Genomic DNA, 19,595 nt, shown 5'->3' on the forward strand with positions numbered 1-19,595 from the left:
ACCAGAACAAGACAGAAGATGAGGCGTCACCCTGTATATACATTTACTCAGATATATATTTTTTCTGCTTTTTTGTTTTTGCGAAAAAACATACTGCAAAACTAAAGCGAAACGCAGTCAAGCAGAAACTCTAACGATTGCTAATTATAAAGAGACTAAGTGACTCTCAGAAAAATCTGAGATCATTGCTCTCTGCAAAGAAAATTTGCTTATGAAAAGAAAGTAATAAAAACTTTACACGAGCAAATTTTAAACACGAAAATAGCCACAAAAATGCCAAGTCGTTAGCAGCTAATAAAACATATGTTAAAGACATAAACAAATTGCTTACCTTGTAGACCTGACCGTAGGTGCCATTGCCCACAACTTCGATTAGTTCAAAGATGCCAGCTGGATCCTGAAAGACAGAAAAGAGATATGGATGAGCTAGGGAAAATCAATGTGTGGAAACACCCGAAAAATAAAAATCCTTTTTTTCCCAGCTGCCGAACACACAAGCAAACAAAGAACCCTCAAAAAAAACCCCTCTTAAATCCCTCTTTTTCAGAACCCGCACCACTTAAACAACCTTTAAACACGAACGTTTACGCTTTGTTTTTGTTGTTTGTAAACAAATTATTAAGGCATAACAATACAAATAAGGAGAGACAAGTCCGGAGCGGAGTGCCTCTGGCACTGCGTTAAAAATAAAAATCCTCGATTTCCAAATTCCGATTCGGATTCTCATTCCCAATCCCCCCGCCCCACACTTTCATGCCCATTCTCGATCCCAAAAGCCATACAAATTGCATGCGAGTTCATTGACACGCAATTCGTGACACGGGCGTGACACGAGAAGAAAAACAAGAGGCTTTCTATTTTTATTGGAGCGCGCAGGTGATGAGGGCAAAGGGGGACTTGGGAATTGGGATTACAAAGACGTCCAGAACCGACAGGTAAGGCAAATGCCAATTAAAATAACAACAAAAACAAGAACGTCGGCATTTCAACAGGTAACTGACTTTTTTGACAACCTGAGTTGACGCTTACAGCTACGGCAAAATTTGAGGGGTTAAGAGCCACGAGGCGCACATAAAGAAATTGTACTCAATAGATATTGATTTAATAGGTTTGCTGGTTAAGAAGCTATTCTTAGAATTTTATTATGGTCTTTTGATGGTCTTATTATCCTAGGGCAACAAAGTTTATGTTGTTATCTATGCCTCTAACCATGATATATAAATGTAATTTATAAATTATGCTAACGACAATATTTTATGAGTTGTTTATAATTATTTGCCTTTTTTTTATTCGTCTTTGATCTTGTATTACTATTACCAGAACCTGTTGGGAATTATAGCGTCAGTGAATATAGGAAAAAATTGCAATATAAAAGTTATTTATAAGACATGCTGACGGTAATATATTATAAGTTTTTTATAAATATTTGCTTTTTTGTTTGTTTTACCACTATTACTAAAACCTGTTGCGAGTAATAGCGTTCCAAAAGTAAATACAAAAATGTAGGTATTTTTTAAAGTTTTATAGTATTGCAATACTCTCAGTGTACAATTCAATTGATTTTCCACAAATAACGAGAAGTTAGTAAAGTGCAGTTAGTGCTCCAAATTCAGTTGGTGCCAAAGTTCCACAACAAGTTAAGCAGACTAACTTAAAATAAGGTTGATTGAAGTCTAACAAGATTGGTTGTCACGAGGGATAAGCTTAAGAAAAATCAATACGTTATTTATGGGGAAATGGTATTAGGACAATATATGTCTTTTGGCATCCTCAAACGATTGATTTATGGCATATCATAAGTTGTCAGGCTTTATGCGACTTTAATCCCCATCAAGCGAACTGCAGTCTTTCACCCCCCTTTGAATTTCCCTATGATTTCCTTCACAGGGTTGCTGAAGCTCCTTAAGCTTCAGGAATTAGAGACCAAAAGACAAAAAGTCAACAACCACAAAAAAATATAGTTAAAGTAAAGAAAAAAACCACGAAATAAACAAATAGGGGAAAATAAAAGGGGAGGGGGATGGCGGAAAAACTGAAGAACTATGGAAGCCGCTTTAAGTAGATTTATGGCTGCACCCCCAGCCCTATTTTTTTTTTTTCTACCACTCGAAGGCCCGAAAAGTGTGTCAAACACATGCGATAAAGGGAAAGGCAGAAGAAAAGGCAAAAAAGAGAGAAAACAGCCCAGAGACAAAGAAAACATGCTGGGAGTGCGGCAGCAATTACTGCTATTTATGGCTGATTACTTCACGTTGTAAAAATCAATTAAAAATTCACGAAAAATGAACTCACTGAATGGAGTGAAAAACGACAAAGAAAACGCGAGAGAAAAGTATCTGCTGCTGGAACCACTCACTCCATGACTCATTAGCGTTGACATGTTAAGCTAAGTAAGACAAAAACAAAATGAGCAGTGCAATGGGCGAGTTGTTCGGAGAGGGAAATGGAAATGGAAATACCTGGGGCAGGTAGCCGTTAGAAAAAAAAGTTCTAGACGGTGGTCAGCAATCATGCACCGGGAGAAAATATTATCAACAATTTTTTTAAGGGAACCCAAACATAAATGGCCTAGGCTTTTATTTATAGTAAGATTTCAAACATTTATTGATTTTTTATAGAACTTAAAAGAAAACTTATAAATCTTCTAAATTATTGATTTTAGTTTTTATGATAGTTTTCTATAAATCAAACCAATTTTTTGGGGAATAGAAATATTATTTTCATAATCAAACATATTTTTGGTTTAAATTTTTATAGGCTTAATTTAAATCGAACGGAACTCACTTTTCCAAAACACAACAAAAATGTAATCATCTAAAAATCTAATCAGGGATGCTAGCATATATCCATTTTTTCTCCCCGTGTAGATTTGGTTACAGTTATCAGTTGGCAGCAGGCAAAACAGGCTGGTTCGGATGTTGTTGTTGTTGTTACTGCTGGTTCATTCCTGCCGCTCTCTTTGGAAATTGTCCAGCTGCCGCCACATGTGCCCCCCTGGTCCCCTCCCCCTCCGCCTTGTGCCTTTTGTTTGCCTTACGTCTCTGGGCCCCCCTATATTCTTGTTGTTGTTGCTTCGGCCGCTCTGTTTGTTTTTGTATTTGTCCAAACGGGTACAACTAAAACTTAAACTAAACAACCCGTTGGAGGCCGAAAGAGCGGACCAACGCAGACGCTGGCGGTACAGTGGAGCTTCTTATTATAATTTGGATAAAATTATAAACAAACAAATTTGTAATATATTTATTTAATGTATGCAAATATTTTATTAAGGTTTCTAATACATGAACTTTTTTTTTTAAATTATGACAATACTTTATTTTTGATTTAATTGTGATTAATGAAAATATAAGATTATATTTCCCAAAAATTAATACATTAAATAGAGGTTAAAACATTTTCATGTATCCTTATGAATCTTGAATTTTAATGTTACTAGTAATTGATTGTCTAACTCAAGGTCTGATATTATACTTTAGTTTGAAAGGTAGTTTATAGATTCTAGATTAATCTTTTTTATCGACTTACTACTGTCTTAATCCAGAAGTTTGTCGCCGTCTGTCTCTTCGGTTAGTTGCTTCACTATTACAGTTTGCTTCGCCTGGCAAACTGGAATTTTTTGAGTTGCTTTGTTTTGTTTTGTTTGTTTGTCTAAAAGCGCAGAACTCCCCTTCCCCTTAAAAAAGGCTTGGCCCAGTTAGCAGCAAAAAATGCAAAGAGCAGGAGAGTGGCTTAAAACAGGACTGACTGCATATTAGGACGCCCATGCAATTCAATGGATCTGGCTTATGCAGATTCAGTGGATTGCACTAAGAAAATTATTATGAAATACAAAGCATTCTTACGTTTTCTAAGTGGAATTAAAACCGTTTAAAATTTAATTTTGATCTGAATTAATAAATAATCTTTATACTCGAAGTTCAATAATTGAATTTTATGATTTTTAAGATTTAATCGAAATTGACTAAAAATACCAATATTTTTATCAGTGATCCAAACTAGGTCTCTTTGGTGGTTTAATTTGTGTGGGTCGCGTGGCCAATTCGATTAGGAATGCACTCCGCTGACGTCACAAAACCTATTTACCTACATTTTGGATATCATCAGCCAACTCTGATTAGAGCTGATAATTTCCCGACCGATTTCCACATTTCCACAGTTCCACATGGAATAGATAGATTTCCCAATACTCTGAGGAAATTCGCTTTTATAAACACACTCGATAGTGTAGAGATGGCTCTTCCCGAACTCTATAAAAAGTATTTCCCCGGGGCCAATGTTGTTTTAACCCACAAAAACTGAAACATGTGTGGATTTTTTCCATTCTTTGCCGCCGTTTTCCTTTAGAGCAAATTGCAACACAGACGGACACATGGAAACCGAACAAATGTGGGCGAACACGTTTATCGCAGCTAACGAAATGCAATAAATGTTGATTAAAATAAACAACAACACTGAGGGAAGTGAAGGACTTTTAAATTTTCAAAAATATCACTTCTTACATTAAAACACAAATCTTTTTGGTTAAAATGTGTATGTACATATGTACATAGAAGGCTTATAGGATAACCTTACCTTTTTAGGTTTATTTTTTCCAGTGTAAAAGGCAGACAAAGAAATAACCACACCAAAAAGAAGTCAAACCGCGTTTGAGTACTTATCAGAGGAGAATAAAAGAAACTGCACATAATACAAATAAAGGGGGAGTCGTAAAAAAACAGAAATAATTAATGAAATTTGTGCTGATGAATGCAGTTTGCGCTATCTTATCGGTCATGAGGAATGGAGTTATTATCGTGTGAACAAATAACCAGAACGGAAGCCTCATAAAACAATCCAGTTTTAAAAGAAATAACCAGAGCGAAGCTTTAAGGACTCTGACCTTTTCACGTTTTCTATTTCGGGACATTCCACCAGCTCACTCGCATTGTGTTTAATGACCTTTAAAAGCCACGCACAGACAGGTCAGCAGAATATGGCAGACATGCAGACTGAGGGGACGCCCACGCCCACATTACCGCCTCCTCGCACAAAAGGAGGAGAAGGCCAAACAAAAATAAAAACAACACTTCAAACAAGACACACAATTCATATTCTCATGCCTGCTGCCATTTTTGCTGATTTTGCTTTGGGTTCGTCGTCGGTTTTCTTGGCAGCCAGTGTGTGCTCCATCTTAATCATCATTTTCATCATCATTATCATTTGGATCCACATTATCACCATCTTCAAGCTGTCTGCTGCAGCACAGATACAAATACGAGTACAAATACAGTTCCAGATACATGCGGCTCACATAGATACAAAAGCACGCATGGTGTTGCTCTGCTCGCTTCTGCCTGCCGCCTTTTAATAAAGTAAACTAAACATTTTTCATTCTTGTCTCGTTTTTGTCTCGTCTTCGTCGCTCTGCATCGACTATGAACAATTTTTCATAAACACACACGAACAAACAGTTGGGGTCAAAATAATAGTTTTGTAAAATCGCTTTTAAGCTGTAATATTAAGTTATCTTTTAAACTTTAAAGTTCTTTTAATTCAAATTTAAAAATTTCGACATTTGGCGGTTTTTCAGTCTTCAAGGGTAAGTCTAAAAAAAGTCTTTGAACTAAAAAATATCTTCGGTTTTACTAAAAAAGGAACCCTTTTTAAAGCGATGTCTATGCTAATAATATTTTTCTAATAAAGCAAATTTTAAATATTTTGTATAAGAAAATACATTTCTGTCATACCAAAATACACTTTTTTAAGGACCCCGTTAAAGCCTATTATATTGACCTCATCTGTGTGGAGCACACTTACACACACACTTTCAACGGCGCACATGCCGCAGCAGCGAGGCGACGACCCAAGCCCATCACCCCACCACCCCCCATTTTCCAGGCAGAGTCAACAAACGGACACTCACACACACAAACACACACACACACCCGTGCGAAACTGAACTTTCGGTGGGTGCGCAAAAGAGAAGGCGCCCAACGTGGGGCCGGCGGGCGTGGTGAGTTCCGTTCCGCCACCAAGTGGTGGTAGTGGTGAGAGTGGTGAGTGTTTGGTGAAAGAGAAAGGCAACAAACGCATGCGGCAGTGCGTGCGGACCAAAGGGGGGCTAAGAGGGGGGCCAAGGCGGGCGAAAGGGGGTTTGGACTCGAAAAATTCATTGAGAAACGAAACGAAACAAAAAATAGCTTGGCAAAGCGGAGAAGATGACACCGGCCGGTCAAAAGTTGCGCACACCACTTCTCCCACACACAAAAATATAGGGTGGGTGTTAAGTTGGGTGGTTTTCTATCAGGCAATGAAATCGAAATGCCAATATGCATCTATCAACTCGATTATTATTGTGATTGCTTCGAGGGGGAGAATAAAAATGCAAAAAAAAAAAAACCTTTTCTGGTTGCCATGGCAAAGTGGCAAAAAAAAAAAACCGAACACAAAGAAATGCTCTCTTTTGTTGTACTTTTAAACAATTTGCATAAATGTGCGGGGAAACCTTCAAGGGTTTGACGACTGCAAAGGCCAATGGTGGAGTCGCATTGTATAAGATATTCTGGGGTATTTATGGAACAAAGTTCCTCACAGGGTTGTCTTTACAAATGGTAAGGCTTTAATATTTAGGGAATAATCCAATTGGAAAGTCAGTTGAGGGTTGATCAAAATCAGCTGTGAAAACCAATAATCTAAAGGAAATAAAAATATTGGTTTCTGACGTTTTCTGACTTCTTGGAATTATTGGAATTTTGATTCGTCAGTTTCCTAAATTTAAAGTATAATTGTTAATTAATTAAGTACAAACAAATAAAAAGTATTAGAAAATAAATAAATAAATTTGATGAGCTATTTCAAGAGTTGATAACATTAAGGCAAAAGGGGATCAGTTTATTATAATATTATTTGGTTGTAAGTTTTGTAATTAAAAACATAAATACTATAATTAAAATATAATAAGTGATTTTCTTGTACTTAATCAAATGTTTTTTTTATGAACTTAATGCAGAAACAAACAAATATTAAATTAGAATACATTTGTTTTAGGTAAAAGCCAATTTAATCTGTAAAAAGAATATAAGTTCAGTTTTAATCCCAACATAAATATTTTATGAACTTTTATAGTCCCATTAAACAGAAGTGCAATAAGTTGGAGAAAAACTATTTAATCGAATAATATAATATAGGGAACGGATTGTATTTATTACACAAACTGATTTATAAAACTTAATGTGGGATTGCCACAATAAATTGATGAAATTCAATAGTCCCATTTGAACGAATTATGAACGGAAATTGAAGTGTAAACGACCACACCTGGAGGAATCACGGGGCGGTCACTTTCCCGTTAATTGGGCGAGGCGTGTTAATGAATAGAGATGATGGGGAGTGGGTAATATTGGGCCTCTATTTTTGGGGAGCTCTATTTTCGGGCAGCTCTATCTCCATCTCCGATAAACATTACGTTATGTACTTACTTTTAGGGCCGTCAGATCGATATCGTCCAGTGAACAGTTGACCGATGGAGCTAGTTGTTGTTGCTGCTGGTGCGCCATTTTGATTTGCTATTTTTTGTTGTTCTTCTGGATCTGGAGAATTGCTGCTGCTGCTTCTTTGCACGCAGAAAGAGGAGCGGAGAGAGGTGGAAATGGGAGAAATGCAAATGAAACGGCGAAAGAGAATGGCAAAACAAGAGGGGAAGAAGCAAGGCTCAAGGATAAGATTTTAATTTTTAATAGTATTTACTTAAAGCGCTAAATATCACAAAAAAAAACCCGTGCAATTAACAAACTATTTGTTGCTGTCATACAGCTTTTCTCTTTTTTTTTTGCTTCTCTGCTCTTCTTCTCTCTCTCACTATCTCTCTTTCTCTCTCCCTCTGCCTGCGTGTGTGTGTGTGTTTTTGTGACCGAGTGTTTGTGTGTGTGTGGGTTAGTTAACATTTGGCAAACGGGGCGCGGCTCATTCTTAATTTCCCAGCACTTTTAAAAATCTTTATTCGCCTTCGAAACCTTTATTAATCACTGCGGCTTCGACTGCTGCCTCTTCTTCGGACACACACTGCACAATTTGATTTTTACTTAGCGGCGCTCCGATAGACCAGCCAACACACACCCACACCAGCAGCCTGCGTATGTGTTTGTAGAGGTAGACATAAAAAATCTGCCACTCGCTTTTTTCCTTCCTTTCTCGCGCAGGATATTCGCGATTTTCCCCGTTTGGATTTGGTTTTACATACTCTTCACGCACAGCGATTGGGCGGCCTATCGCTTTTGCATCGCACAAACAGCAGACTTGTTCAATTTCCTTCGGTTTCGATTCGATTCTGTGTGAAAATCAGAGCGAGTTTCCGTTCAACGCGACGCCAAAATCTCGCACCTCTCGCTCTCGAATTCGAATTTACAATAGAGATGGCAAAACATCGACCAATCCATTCACAATAGAGCAATCGAGGTGGAGAAACATCGATGCCAAAATCGATTGGTCGGGTGGTTGAGGTTGAAAACTTCGGTGGTTGGGAGCTTGGCAGCATCGATGTCAACATCAATCGACGTTTTCAAAAAATTGATAGTTGCACTTCACGGGTGCCAATAACGAATCGTTAAATTCTGAGTACAAATCACTTTGCGCCGTTATTGAAAAATGTATTCTTCAAATTTATCAAAATTTAATTGTCAAATCTTCAGATAAGAAAAAAATCAAAGATGGTGCGTAAGGTTTTGCCGAGTCAAAAAATTCCCTACGTTTCTTGCCGATATTTAGCCGATGTTTTTTCGGTCCAACGCTAAAGTCTTGGCGCGAAAGAATTTGAATTGACACGTTGGCCATCTTTGTTTCCGTGAACCAGAGGCGCAGTCGAAAGAGAAGGCAATTTTAATACAGAGTAGATATAAGCCATTATTTAAAAGTTCAAATATCTATTTAACAATTAACCCATAGCATTAAAATAAAAAAGGAGCCGAAAAAAGTACTTCTAAAAGAGTTTAATAGAGTGATATGCCCTCTCCAAAAATCTCTCCATACGCCACTGTGACTTTGGATGGACGGTGGATGGTGGAAGGATGATGATGGCTCTGTGGGAACACCAGACCACCATCCACTAAAAATCCCAACCATTTCACTTGGATGGGCTCTGTGGGACTGGGCTGATACATAACCATTGTTTTGAGCACTCGGAAGAAGAAGTCGTTGACGGTAGACGGTGGGAGTGTTAATTGGAGTTTCACCCTTTCACCGTCTTTCCATCGTTTCCTCAAAAAATACTGTAATGTAAATTGGCTATAAACGGTAGACGGAGTCTTATGTGAATTGGCTATACTGTGAATTGGCTATAATATGAATTGGCTATATTTCAACAAGCGGAATCGCTTAAGCCTTTCGCGCCCAACAGCACGAAATGTCATTTTAACAGCACGCTGTTACCGCGGTGTTATCGACTGGGGCCCACCTCTGCTGTCACACTGATACTTCCCTCTCTTTCTTTTCTTTTCCATCGAAATTTTGGTACGATCCGCATCCGCTCGCCGAAACCAAAAAAAAATCGTGCAATTTAACAACATTTATCGCAACATCCACGGAAAATGGCGCCCGAAATGGGGGGCCTGTTATTGGCGACGCCCGACAATCCCGATATTTCGTGGCGTGTTGCGATGGACGGGCGTTAAATTATGATTATTATATCCAAAGTGGATGCCAAACAATAATTGTGTGAATTTACCTTTGCAGCAATGGGTCGCGTTATTCGTGCACAGCGTAAGGGCGCTGGTTCCGTGTTCAAGGCGCACGTGAAGAAGCGCAAGGGAGCCGCCAAGCTGCGTTCCCTGGACTTCGCCGAGCGTTCCGGCTACATTCGCGGAGTTGTCAAGGTGAGTAGGTGGTCCAGGAGGAGCTACAGTGGAGACTGACTAGGGAGGAACTAGCTTATATATGTAGCATGTCCATTGAAGTGAGAGATTGTTGGATATATTCACTGAAAGTGAAGGATTTGTCATCAGCCACATCAGAAAGTTAAGGAGGAGCTACAGTAATGACTCTCCATCGAAGAACTAGTACTCAAGGTCCATTGTTGGATATCCATCTGCCACATCAGAATGTTGAGCATTAAAGATATTGCGTTTCAGTAGTAATTGGAATTCATTTTTTTGTTGGTACCAGCGTGTAGTTTAGATACATTTTGAAGTAAATGAGTGGTACAGGAGAAGCTACAGCGAGGTCTGCCTGTGGAGGAACTAGTATTTAAGAGTTTCTATCTGTTGCATATACATTGGAGTGAGAGATTGTTAAACAGGGACAGATTAACCATCTGCCCCATCAGAAAGTTGACTATCAAAGAACTAGAATATAAGAATTTTTATTTATTCCATGTGAGAAGAGATACCTGGATATCGTTTTCGAGTTTAGACTTAGACCAAGATCAGAGAGATGAGCATCATACATATAGAGTTTCAGAAGTAATTTCTTAATAACTTCCCTAAGTAAGGGAAATGTAGTGCATTTATTAAATCCCACATTGAAGATTTTCTAAAGTGGTACAAGAGTAATTATACTGTTTCATATATCAGCAATATTAGCGAACGTGATTATAAGGTTTTTGTATTATCATATTAGTAACACCCACTTTTCACTCCCTCCAGGACATCATCCACGATCCCGGCCGTGGTGCTCCTTTGGCCGTCGTCCACTTCCGCGACCCCTACCGCTACAAGATCCGCAAGGAGCTGTTCATCGCCCCCGAGGGCATGCACACCGGCCAGTTCGTGTACTGCGGCCGCAAGGCCACCCTCCAGATCGGCAACGTGATGCCCCTGAGCCAGATGCCCGAGGGTACCATCATCTGCAACCTGGAGGAGAAGACCGGCGATCGCGGCCGTTTGGCCCGCACCTCTGGCAACTATGCCACCGTGATTGCCCACAACCAGGACACCAAGAAGACCCGTGTCAAGCTGCCGTCCGGCGCCAAGAAGGTCGTGCCCTCGGCCAACCGCGCCATGGTCGGCATCGTCGCCGGCGGCGGTCGTATCGACAAGCCCATCCTGAAGGCCGGTCGTGCCTACCACAAGTACAAGGTGAAGCGCAACAGCTGGCCGAAGGTGCGTGGTGTGGCCATGAACCCCGTGGAGCATCCCCACGGTGGTGGTAACCATCAGCATATTGGTAAGGCCTCGACCGTCAAGCGAGGCACCTCCGCCGGTCGCAAGGTCGGTCTCATCGCTGCCCGTCGTACCGGTAGGATCCGTGGTGGCAAGGGCGACAGCAAGGACAAATAAGCTTGAGCACTGGCTGCAGCAGGATCATTCCGGCGTGGAGCAGGTTCCGCCTGAGATCTGGGCAGTAGTCGTACTCTTCCGTGCGGCGCTGCTGTGGGAGAAAATGCTATTCTACATGGAAAATCTGTATGTTGTCGGCATACACTTGACACGGCGGAATAAAACTTATTTGTAAAAAATAATCTGTATATGTTTTTGGAAATTGGATAGGGAGAAACGTGGCTTTATGTTTTGGGCTTCCTAGTAATGATAAGTTTTAGCTGAGCGAATACAGTCCCATGCTTGAAATGGGGGTTAAATTGTTTGATCAAAGAGAATAATTTCTGTTCGCAAACAATTTGTTTCGATATGAAGATGGTCAGACAAGGCAGTTTTATGCAGAGCACTCTGATAGTCCTAGATATTTCATAAAATATATTTGAAGGATCCTATTTTTTTAAAAAACTTAAATTTTGGATAAGTTCTGTAAAGGAAAATTTGATTGATAGATTTTACGTTGAAAATATGTTAAAAAACTTTAAATTTATTGAAAACTTTATGTTTAAAAATACGTAGCTTTTACAAACAAATTAAATATAACAGGTACTTTCTGGTGGCTTCTTAATGTTTATATTTAATGTAAATGTTTAAACTTTTTGAACTTGTTAAGTTGATTGGTCCAAGATTATTGTTAATATTGAGGAATAAACTTTTTGAGCCAGAATTCTATCAATTTATTTAATGATGAATATTCTATACACTTCCTCATTATAAATTTCAAAATAGCTTATTTTTTAAATTGTATTATTCGGTATATACCCACTTACAACACACGGTCACACTGCATGGTGTTGCCATAAAACCCACAAACGGTCCCTCTAAACGTTGTTGGTGTGCGCGGAGTGAAATAAATCAAAGTAATTTCCGTCGAGCGCTGCAAAATAATGGATCGCACTTTCTACGAAGGCTGGCTAATTAAATCGCCGCCCACCAAGCGCATTTGGCGAGCAGTAAGTTTCCTTTCGGAAGCCCCAAACACCGAAAACCCCGAAAAGGAATTTCACCTACAAGACCAAAGGAATTTTTGTGAAAACCCTAGCTCAAAATCGGAATCAAAATCGTATCGAATCGAAAATTCCAAGTGATTAGTGAAATGTGAAAAGAAAACCGCAATTAGCTAACGGTAAACTTAAGGCCGGAAGAGAGATATACCGTAATCTGTGGCCATCGATTGAGTCACGAAAAGAAAAAAAAAACGATGGATAATGGAAGTGGCATTTTTTTTTTACAATTACCCTAAGCCTGTATTGGTGCCTACTTTCGTGTGTTTGTGTTTGTTTGCCGTTCTTGTTTGTGGTATAATTTAATTCATTATTAAACCGAGGGATTGCAATTCCAGTTGATTGGAATGCAAACAAGCTGAAAACCGCAGCAGAAATTGCAGAATGTGAATGAATTTACGATGGCTTCCTCTGCGTTTTCTCCCTTTTCTTTCTCGTATTCCTCCTCCGCCTCTTTCTCCCCTTCTCCCTCCCCCACTCTCTTTCTGTTTATGTTTGCTTTTGGCGTGGGAACGTGTTTTTGTTTTTGGCGCTGGTCTAAATTTACGCTTAATTAATTTTCCGTTTAGTGTTTACTTTAGGGAGCCGTTCGTGTATTAAATTACCGCCCAACTGTTGCGTTTAATCAAATTTATTTTCACCGTAATTTAATGTAGCATATATGTCCATATGTGTGTATGTTTTCTTTTATGTGCATATGTATGTACATAGCTTGTTTTTATGTGGACGGGCGATAACACAACAGAGTTACAAAAAACAATGACGCACTTGTCTTTCCAGCTCCTTGTAGTTGTTGTTATTGCTAGTGCTAGAGATGGGTGCGTGTCGTGGTTTTAATAGTGGCAGGAAGTGCTTGTCGCGATAGGTTGTTTAGTTACATATGTAGGACTAAACAAATATATACATATCAAGGACCAAATTTTAGAACATAATCTCCCGAAAATGGATTTTAAAAAAACTTCAATATACAATATATATTAACTTTTCCATAGTCCCACCTAAAACTATTTTCTAATAAAAATAAAATTTGTATTTTATAAACTTGTTAAAAAATGTATTAATTCTTTCGAAAAAGAGTTATTATCTCGTGAAGGGTTCGTGATAAGATACTTTTCTCACGCGCCCATCTCTAAAGTGTACACTTCAAACCACTTATAATGGATACGAAAGTTCCAAGAACACCCAAAACGTTGATCAAAAGGTCAGCATTTTTCAATTACTGAAAGCCAAATTTATGGTTTCACTGTACTCACTTTGCTTGCTTTTGCTTAAGCATACAATAACTGTCAAAATAGTATAACTTATCTTTCTTCATTTACAAATTAAACCACCCGTTTTTGGAAATCAATCCGAAAAGATAGTAAAATATACTTTGTAATCCGATTGATCTTTGATGAATACTTACAAAAGCTAGAAATCAAGGTTGAAATTACAAAAGTCTTCCTGAAAATTCAAAATTCTAGGCAAGTAAAACGTAAACATTCCATTTTTAGAATTATCAACATAAACTTTCGTTGCTATTATTTTGAGCACCACTGTATAAACAAACAATAATGATGCCTCAAGAAAATAAGCTGCGTATTTCAAGCGCCTGGGGGTGCCAATTTCTGGCTTGTGTGTGGCATTATGTTTATTGTTTATAATTCAATTAAGCGTGATATTATACAGTCCGAATAAAACCATCCATTATCAGTTGGAGTTTTCAAACCACTCATCAGCTGTTTTGGCAATCATTTAACGGTAACGTGGGCGTGGGGTGTTGATTCGTGTGGCTGTGTATGTGTATGATTAACCAAGAAAATGTCAATGCAAAATATGATTCGCGGAAAAGCAGCAGCGCTGCGCTGCAGTCTCAGTCGACTTTGCAATCGGCTTCATCGCCACCCGCTTACTCACCACCAGTTAATGTTGATAGTATGGTATAGTCAGTCGTTAAGCTGGTCAGCCGGATCGGTAGTGGACTGCTGCACCCCCATATCACCATCCACAGTCCATCGTTCACTAAGGGTATCATAATACACAACAGAAGCATCAACAACATTGTAAAGCACACTTTTTATCCAGCTCTAGGCACGAATATAATGTGAGATTTCTTATGTGTACATTATATTGATGTAAAAGAAGGCATTCAAATGAGCCAAAAATATAATTTTAAATGGATGTCTTATATTTAATAAACTGATTAGAAACTTGCCTTGTCACTAAACACAATTCATCACTGCTTCCCAGAAATATAAATATAAGGTTTTTAATCGGTTTCCACAATCAACAATAAATTGAAATGTGTATGAAACCTATTTAAGTTTAAACTAATAAGATTCTAAAGAACTGATTTTGGAAAATTTTAAAACATAACAATTTAATGGCTTAAATGAATTTTCTTGCCTTTAGAATGTTCTTTGCCCAGATGACTAATTATCTCGATCTGTTAGTCATCATCTTTTATAGTATCTTAGACTCCCACCAATAATGATTATTTGATAAAAATGATCACACAACCTCCAATTTAATGCATTTGGTATATATGAATCGTATTGCCATATAACTTATCCGTTTTAAAAGGAAATTTCGAACGAACAAGGGGAATCACTGCATTTACATTTTTGTATGTAAAGATATAACATAATTATTATTAGTTTCGATGGGAAAAACTTCAAGATATAAAAAAAACTCCCAAAAATGGCGACATGTCAGTTAATTTTGTATAGATTTGATATAATATGGTATACTACCATCTACAAAGCCATTTAATTAGCTTTAAGGACTAGAACTTCCTATCGAAAGCTTCGATTCTTCAAGCGCCTTGACCATCCCAGCTTGTTTACTTACTTTGCGCCTCATTCCAACTCTTTAACGCCTTGTTTCCATTGTATCTTTGCAGCGTTGGCGGCGTCGCTGGTTCACACTGAAGCAGGGCGAGATACCCGAGCAGTTCTGCCTCGAATACTACACCGACCACAACTGCCGCAAGCTGAAGGGCGTTATCGATTTGGATCAATGCGAGCAGGTGGACTGTGGGCTGCGGCTGGAGAATCGAAAGCAGAAGTTCCAGTACATGTTTGATATTAAGACGCCCAAGCGCACCTATTACCTGGCTGCCGAAACGGAGGCGGATATGCGCGACTGGGTCAACTGCATCTGCCAGGTGTGCCATCTGCATGACACCAAGCAGTCGAATGAGTTGCCTCTGGGAGCCGTGGGGGCAGGTAAGTTGTTTCCTGAACCATCAGTCATCACTTCCTTCTTACACATTTTATTCTTTACAACATACAGATGATAACCGCACCCAGCACACAAGCTCCAGTGGCGGACTGAGCAACTCCACCCAAAATACGACCACCACTTCGTTGCACTCCTCGGCTGGCACCACAGCGGCGAATGCTGGAGGAGCGGCGGCCCAGTTGCGACGACCGGCGGTCATTGAACAGCAACCGATGCCCTCGAATGCGGGTAACAACAACTCGGACTCGGTTTATGTCAACACGGAGTATAGCAATCGCGAGACGATGCTATGCGATGCCAATTTCGATCAGCAGGATCTGCTCTCGGCTGCCCAGCAGCAACCGCCGCCATCGCCGGCAACTGCTTTGTATTTAAACCATAGTGCTTTGATCCAAGCTCAGGCAGCGGCAGAAGCTGCCAAGCAACAACTGCAGCAGCATCAACAACAACAACTGGCTCGTCTGGCTGTAAACGCCAATGGAGTGGTGCGAAAACTCCCAGAGCACCTGGTGCTCACCCAACAAACCCTGGCTGAGGCTACTGCCCAACAGCACAGCAGCAGCAGCAGCGTTCAGGCTTCACCCGCTTTGAGCACCGCCTCCGGACCGTATATACCCATTAGCGAATGCTTTTCGGGCACTCCAAGATTCCTGACCGGCAGTGCGATTCCCGGAGGAGCAGATGTGGCCATACCAAACAATCCCACAACGCCGTTGAACAACTTGGATCCCAAGTTCTACGATACGCCGCGTAGTCATAATAACATCGGTTTGAATCTGACCAACGATCAATCCAACTCACCCAAGATCACCAATTTGAGTCTGGTAAGTTGAAAATAAGGATTTTACAGGCAGCATTTTCAACAACCTTGTACAAAATTGTACAAAACACAAACATTCAATTTCTATATTATTTACTTTACGTACATCATTTTGTTACACTTTTTAATATACCTTTCTGTATATGTATTTCTGTATAATAATTCTCTGAGTTTATTTGTCCGTTAAAAAAATATATTGGGGTTCACAATCCAACTCGTGTCTTACAACCTTTAAAGTATGTAAAGGCAATTATATAATCCGATTTTATATAGAATTTTTAAAGCAATGTCGTTTTATTTGCTTTCCAGCAGCAATTGGCCAATACCAATGCCAGTAAACAACGTTCCGACTCGGATTCAGAAAGCGTTTTCACCGATGACGATGAGTGGGCCCATCCTTTGCCCCTGCGCGAGAATGTTGGTACGTATTGCACAACCACATTTTATTTACAACTATTATTAATTTTGAATTTATTACAGATCGCAGCACCCGACCCTCGGATAGTTCCATTGAGAATGAATCGTTTGTGCTGACCTACTCGCAGCGCTTCTCCAAAATGCCCGAAGAGGGTGGAGCTGTGGTGCCTCCAACTGACAAGAATTCAAAGCTAGCGGGAGCAGCATCTCTGGCAGATGCTGGTGACCAAAGAACGCTGGAGAAACCTGCCAATGTGCTGAAGAACAAAAATAATCTCATACTGGACTTTAAGGAGAATGAAAAGTGAGTTGAAAGCTGGGTTCGTTATGTAAGCCACTGCATTTTACATTTGTTATTAACACGTTAAATGTAAGCAAAGTGTCAAAAATACCAGCATAATTAATTCGAAATTATTATTCATAAAAACATAATTAAGACCGCGAATTCTTCAGCAGAAGAAATCAACCTTTATTTATGGTATTCGACAAAAGTTATTTATTGATAAAAGTGATAATTTAACACTCGGTAAACATTTAGAACAAGTATTATTACTGTTACTGAAGTGTAACTTAAAACTTGAGTACATTTTTCAATTAAACTAATAGTAACTCGGCTTCCTTACAGAATTCCTCGCGATCTGCCGCAGCTGTCGGATACGGAAAACACTTCTCCGGCCATCGTGGCCCGCCGTAATGCCCATTCAGCCACCATCGAGGAAAGCTACGACATTCCACGCTCCCACCAACTGCCCTACTACAATCTCAACCAGCTGCTGAGCGAGCGACCCGTAACCAGTCCGCACAACTCCAATCCCATTGCGGCATCCACACCGAATCTCATGGCAGCCGGCCTGGGCTCAATGACTGCCATATTAACGGCAGCCAATCCCGCCCAGATTGGCGCTGCTCAGCCAGTCGCCTCATCGCCCACCAGTGCTCGCACATTGCCACGACACTGCTACACGAATGCAGCGCCCACCAAAATGGAGGGCAATGTGTTTCGCTACGATTTTGTGGAGCAAGCGGATTGCCCGCCGGTGAATCGCAAGCTAAAGCCAAAGGGTGTGGGTGGATTGCCTGCCGTTGAGGACAAGCCGCCGGAGGAGTTTCCGGCCAAGCCGCCGGTGGGTGTAGAGCATTTGACTAGTAAACTGGGAGCAGCGCAGCTACAGCAACCGATTGGACCGCCCAGCGTGGACAGAAAGTGCAAGCCGAATGCCTATAAGGTGAGTTATAATCATGAGGGCTGTTTTAATGGTATCCGGTGGTCTAGAGCTCATAATTTTAAGACATTTTTATTTTTGGAAGTATAATTTTACGGCTTATTAAATATACAAATACATAGCTATAATGGGAAAAGCATTTTTTTTTATTATTTAGAAAATGATTTTTAAAGAATTTGAATTTTCTATTTTTCTGAAACATAAACATCTAAAACTCTGCCTACACTTCCTACAAAATTTAAAGAATATTCTCAAAAGTCTTTACTGTTAAAATTTAATAAAAGGAAAACAATTGTTTGTTTTGTTTTAAATTAACTATTTAATATTGTCTCAATTATCTTTTCAGTTGGGAACTTCGGCCACCATGTCGCCGTCAACGCGTCGCTCCTCGGGTGCACCTCTATCCATGGTGCTGCCGCACGAAACGGATGTCCATTCGGCGGCTGGAGCCTCCTTCTTCCACGAAACCCGCACCCTGCCGCGCCAGCCGCATCGTCAGCATCCCAACAGTCCGGGCAGCATGTCGGTGCAACATCAACGCACTGCATCGGCCGCAGCAGCCATGATGAGCTTGGTGGGATCGGCGGCGGCTGCTGCTGCTGCCGCCCCAAAGCAACAACCACCAGCTCAGGCTGAGCACAAGCTGCAGTACTTTGATCTGGATGTGACCAACAAACCGCCATTGCTAAACCGATCCAGCATGAGTGTGGGAAATCTGTACTCGCAGGGTGGCAATGCTGCCAGTGGAATAAGGTTGGCTGGCGTGGATGCGGGTGGAGCCCGGGCACCAGTGCCCAGCAGCGTGGTCTACAATTTCGTGGACTTTGTCAAAACAGAAGCATTTAAGAGGATTCGGGAGGAGCGGCAGAGCAACGAGAGCAGCGGCAACAAGTGAATCTGCTGGTTAAAACATCTCACCAATGACAACGTGCAATAAGCAAGGACCACGTTGCGGATCCGTAATTTTTGTAGTGCCTATCCGGTGGCCAGCTGGCCCCAACCAGAAAAAAAAAGTGCAAATTCCGAGTGGCTTTTTTACATTCATTAACATTGTCAAACTCAGCACCTTGTAAACCACATATCTAGCTTATAAGTCGGCACCACCAGCATTTCTGGGTGCTGCTTTGAATCTGTAATCCGTATCTGAATCTATGTCGTTCGTATTCGTATTTAAATCGTGCTTCCAACACTTCCATGTTTTATAATTGTTAAGCTTCGGAATCAAAAATGTAACCATGACAAACGATCTTAGTGCTAATTTTACAATGCAAACAAGTTATTTTATATACGCAAGCGAAATATTTATATATATACACACATTTTATATGGTAACAAAATATTTACAATTTATAAATGTAACACGTGTGCGACACAAGCTGTAGCTTGATTTTGTGCTTTAAAAAATAAATATACAATAATACCAAATTTGTATGTGTGTTTTTGCTTGAAAATACTAGAACAAATATTGAATTTCAATTGTTTGAAAAGTTTTCGAATCTCTAGGAAATACTATAGCAACCCATGTTTTGAATTAAAACAAACCGAGTTGGTTAGGAAAAACTTGGCAACGACCAAGTCGATACATAGCAAACATTCATTGTTACACGAATAGTCAGTAAACTAGCAC

At 40.0% G+C, this 19,595-nt stretch overlaps 3 protein-coding genes and 1 long non-coding RNA gene across 9 annotated transcripts in view; 2 read left to right on the top strand and 2 right to left on the bottom strand.

The window, feature by feature from the left end:
* Positions 1–8,394, bottom strand: part of LOC128259553 (serine/threonine-protein kinase mig-15) — a 36,690-nt gene extending 28,296 nt beyond the window's left edge. For 3 of the 5 annotated variants that reach the window (XM_052992013.1, XM_052992014.1, XM_052992012.1), the window contains exons 1-3: positions 8,219–8,393; positions 7,458–7,591; positions 332–397 (exon numbers count right to left, since the gene is read on the bottom strand). In XM_052992013.1, coding sequence (XP_052847973.1) covers positions 332–397; positions 7,458–7,535 — 144 coding nt within the window. In that variant the 5' untranslated portion in view covers positions 7,536–7,591; positions 8,219–8,393. Of the gene's footprint in view, positions 1–331; positions 398–7,457; positions 7,592–8,218 lie in introns of all 5 variants that reach the window. The other 2 variants (XM_052992011.1, XM_052992010.1) reach the window with 1 other exon arrangement.
* Positions 8,395–9,378: 984 nt separating this feature from the next.
* On the top strand, positions 9,379–11,428 carry LOC128259325 (60S ribosomal protein L8). The gene is made up of 3 exons (XM_052991631.1): positions 9,379–9,483; positions 9,706–9,845; positions 10,614–11,428. The coding sequence occupies exons 2-3, from the start codon at positions 9,708–9,710 to the stop codon at positions 11,244–11,246; spliced, it is 771 nt and encodes a 256-aa protein (XP_052847591.1). The 5' UTR covers positions 9,379–9,483; positions 9,706–9,707; the 3' UTR covers positions 11,247–11,428.
* A 654-nt stretch (positions 11,429–12,082) lies between these two features.
* LOC128259072 (protein daughter of sevenless) lies at positions 12,083–19,393 on the top strand. 2 transcript variants are annotated; one of them, XM_052991211.1, is made up of 7 exons: positions 12,083–12,235; positions 15,168–15,492; positions 15,560–16,332; positions 16,638–16,749; positions 16,809–17,049; positions 17,371–17,971; positions 18,315–19,393. In XM_052991211.1, exons 1-7 carry the CDS (start codon positions 12,170–12,172, stop codon positions 18,861–18,863), a joined length of 2,667 nt encoding a protein of 888 aa, XP_052847171.1. In that variant the 5' UTR covers positions 12,083–12,169; the 3' UTR covers positions 18,864–19,393. The 2 variants fall into 2 exon arrangements, with proteins under 2 accessions (XP_052847171.1, XP_052847172.1); XM_052991212.1 differs by having other exon boundaries at positions 16,641–16,749.
* On the bottom strand, positions 13,409–15,231 carry LOC128259089 (uncharacterized). The gene is made up of 3 exons (XR_008268016.1): positions 15,116–15,231; positions 14,183–14,287; positions 13,409–14,058 (listed from the first exon to the last, which is right to left on the bottom strand). It is a non-coding gene; the product is annotated as an uncharacterized LOC128259089 (long non-coding RNA).
* Positions 19,394–19,595: the final 202 nt, after the last annotated feature.

Source organism: Drosophila gunungcola (assembly GCF_025200985.1).
Source record: "Drosophila gunungcola strain Sukarami chromosome 3L unlocalized genomic scaffold, Dgunungcola_SK_2 000005F, whole genome shotgun sequence".
NCBI classification, from domain to species: Eukaryota; Metazoa; Arthropoda; class Insecta; order Diptera; family Drosophilidae; genus Drosophila; species Drosophila gunungcola.

Bases quoted from the DNA above. Each gene is read 5' to 3' on its own strand.
- LOC128259325 (XM_052991631.1), top strand. From the start codon at position 9,708: ATGGGTCGCGTTATTCGTGCACAGCGTAAGGGCGCTGGTTCCGTGTTC. The intron at 9,846-10,613 runs GTGAGTAGGTGG...CACTCCCTCCAG, and splicing joins ACATTCGCGGAGTTGTCAAG to GACATCATCCACGATCCCGG.
- LOC128259072 (XM_052991211.1), top strand. From the start codon at position 12,170: ATGGATCGCACTTTCTACGAAGGCTGGCTAATTAAATCGCCGCCCACC. The intron at 12,236-15,167 runs GTAAGTTTCCTT...GTATCTTTGCAG, and splicing joins CCAAGCGCATTTGGCGAGCA to CGTTGGCGGCGTCGCTGGTT. The intron at 15,493-15,559 runs GTAAGTTGTTTC...TACAACATACAG, and splicing joins TCTGGGAGCCGTGGGGGCAG to ATGATAACCGCACCCAGCAC.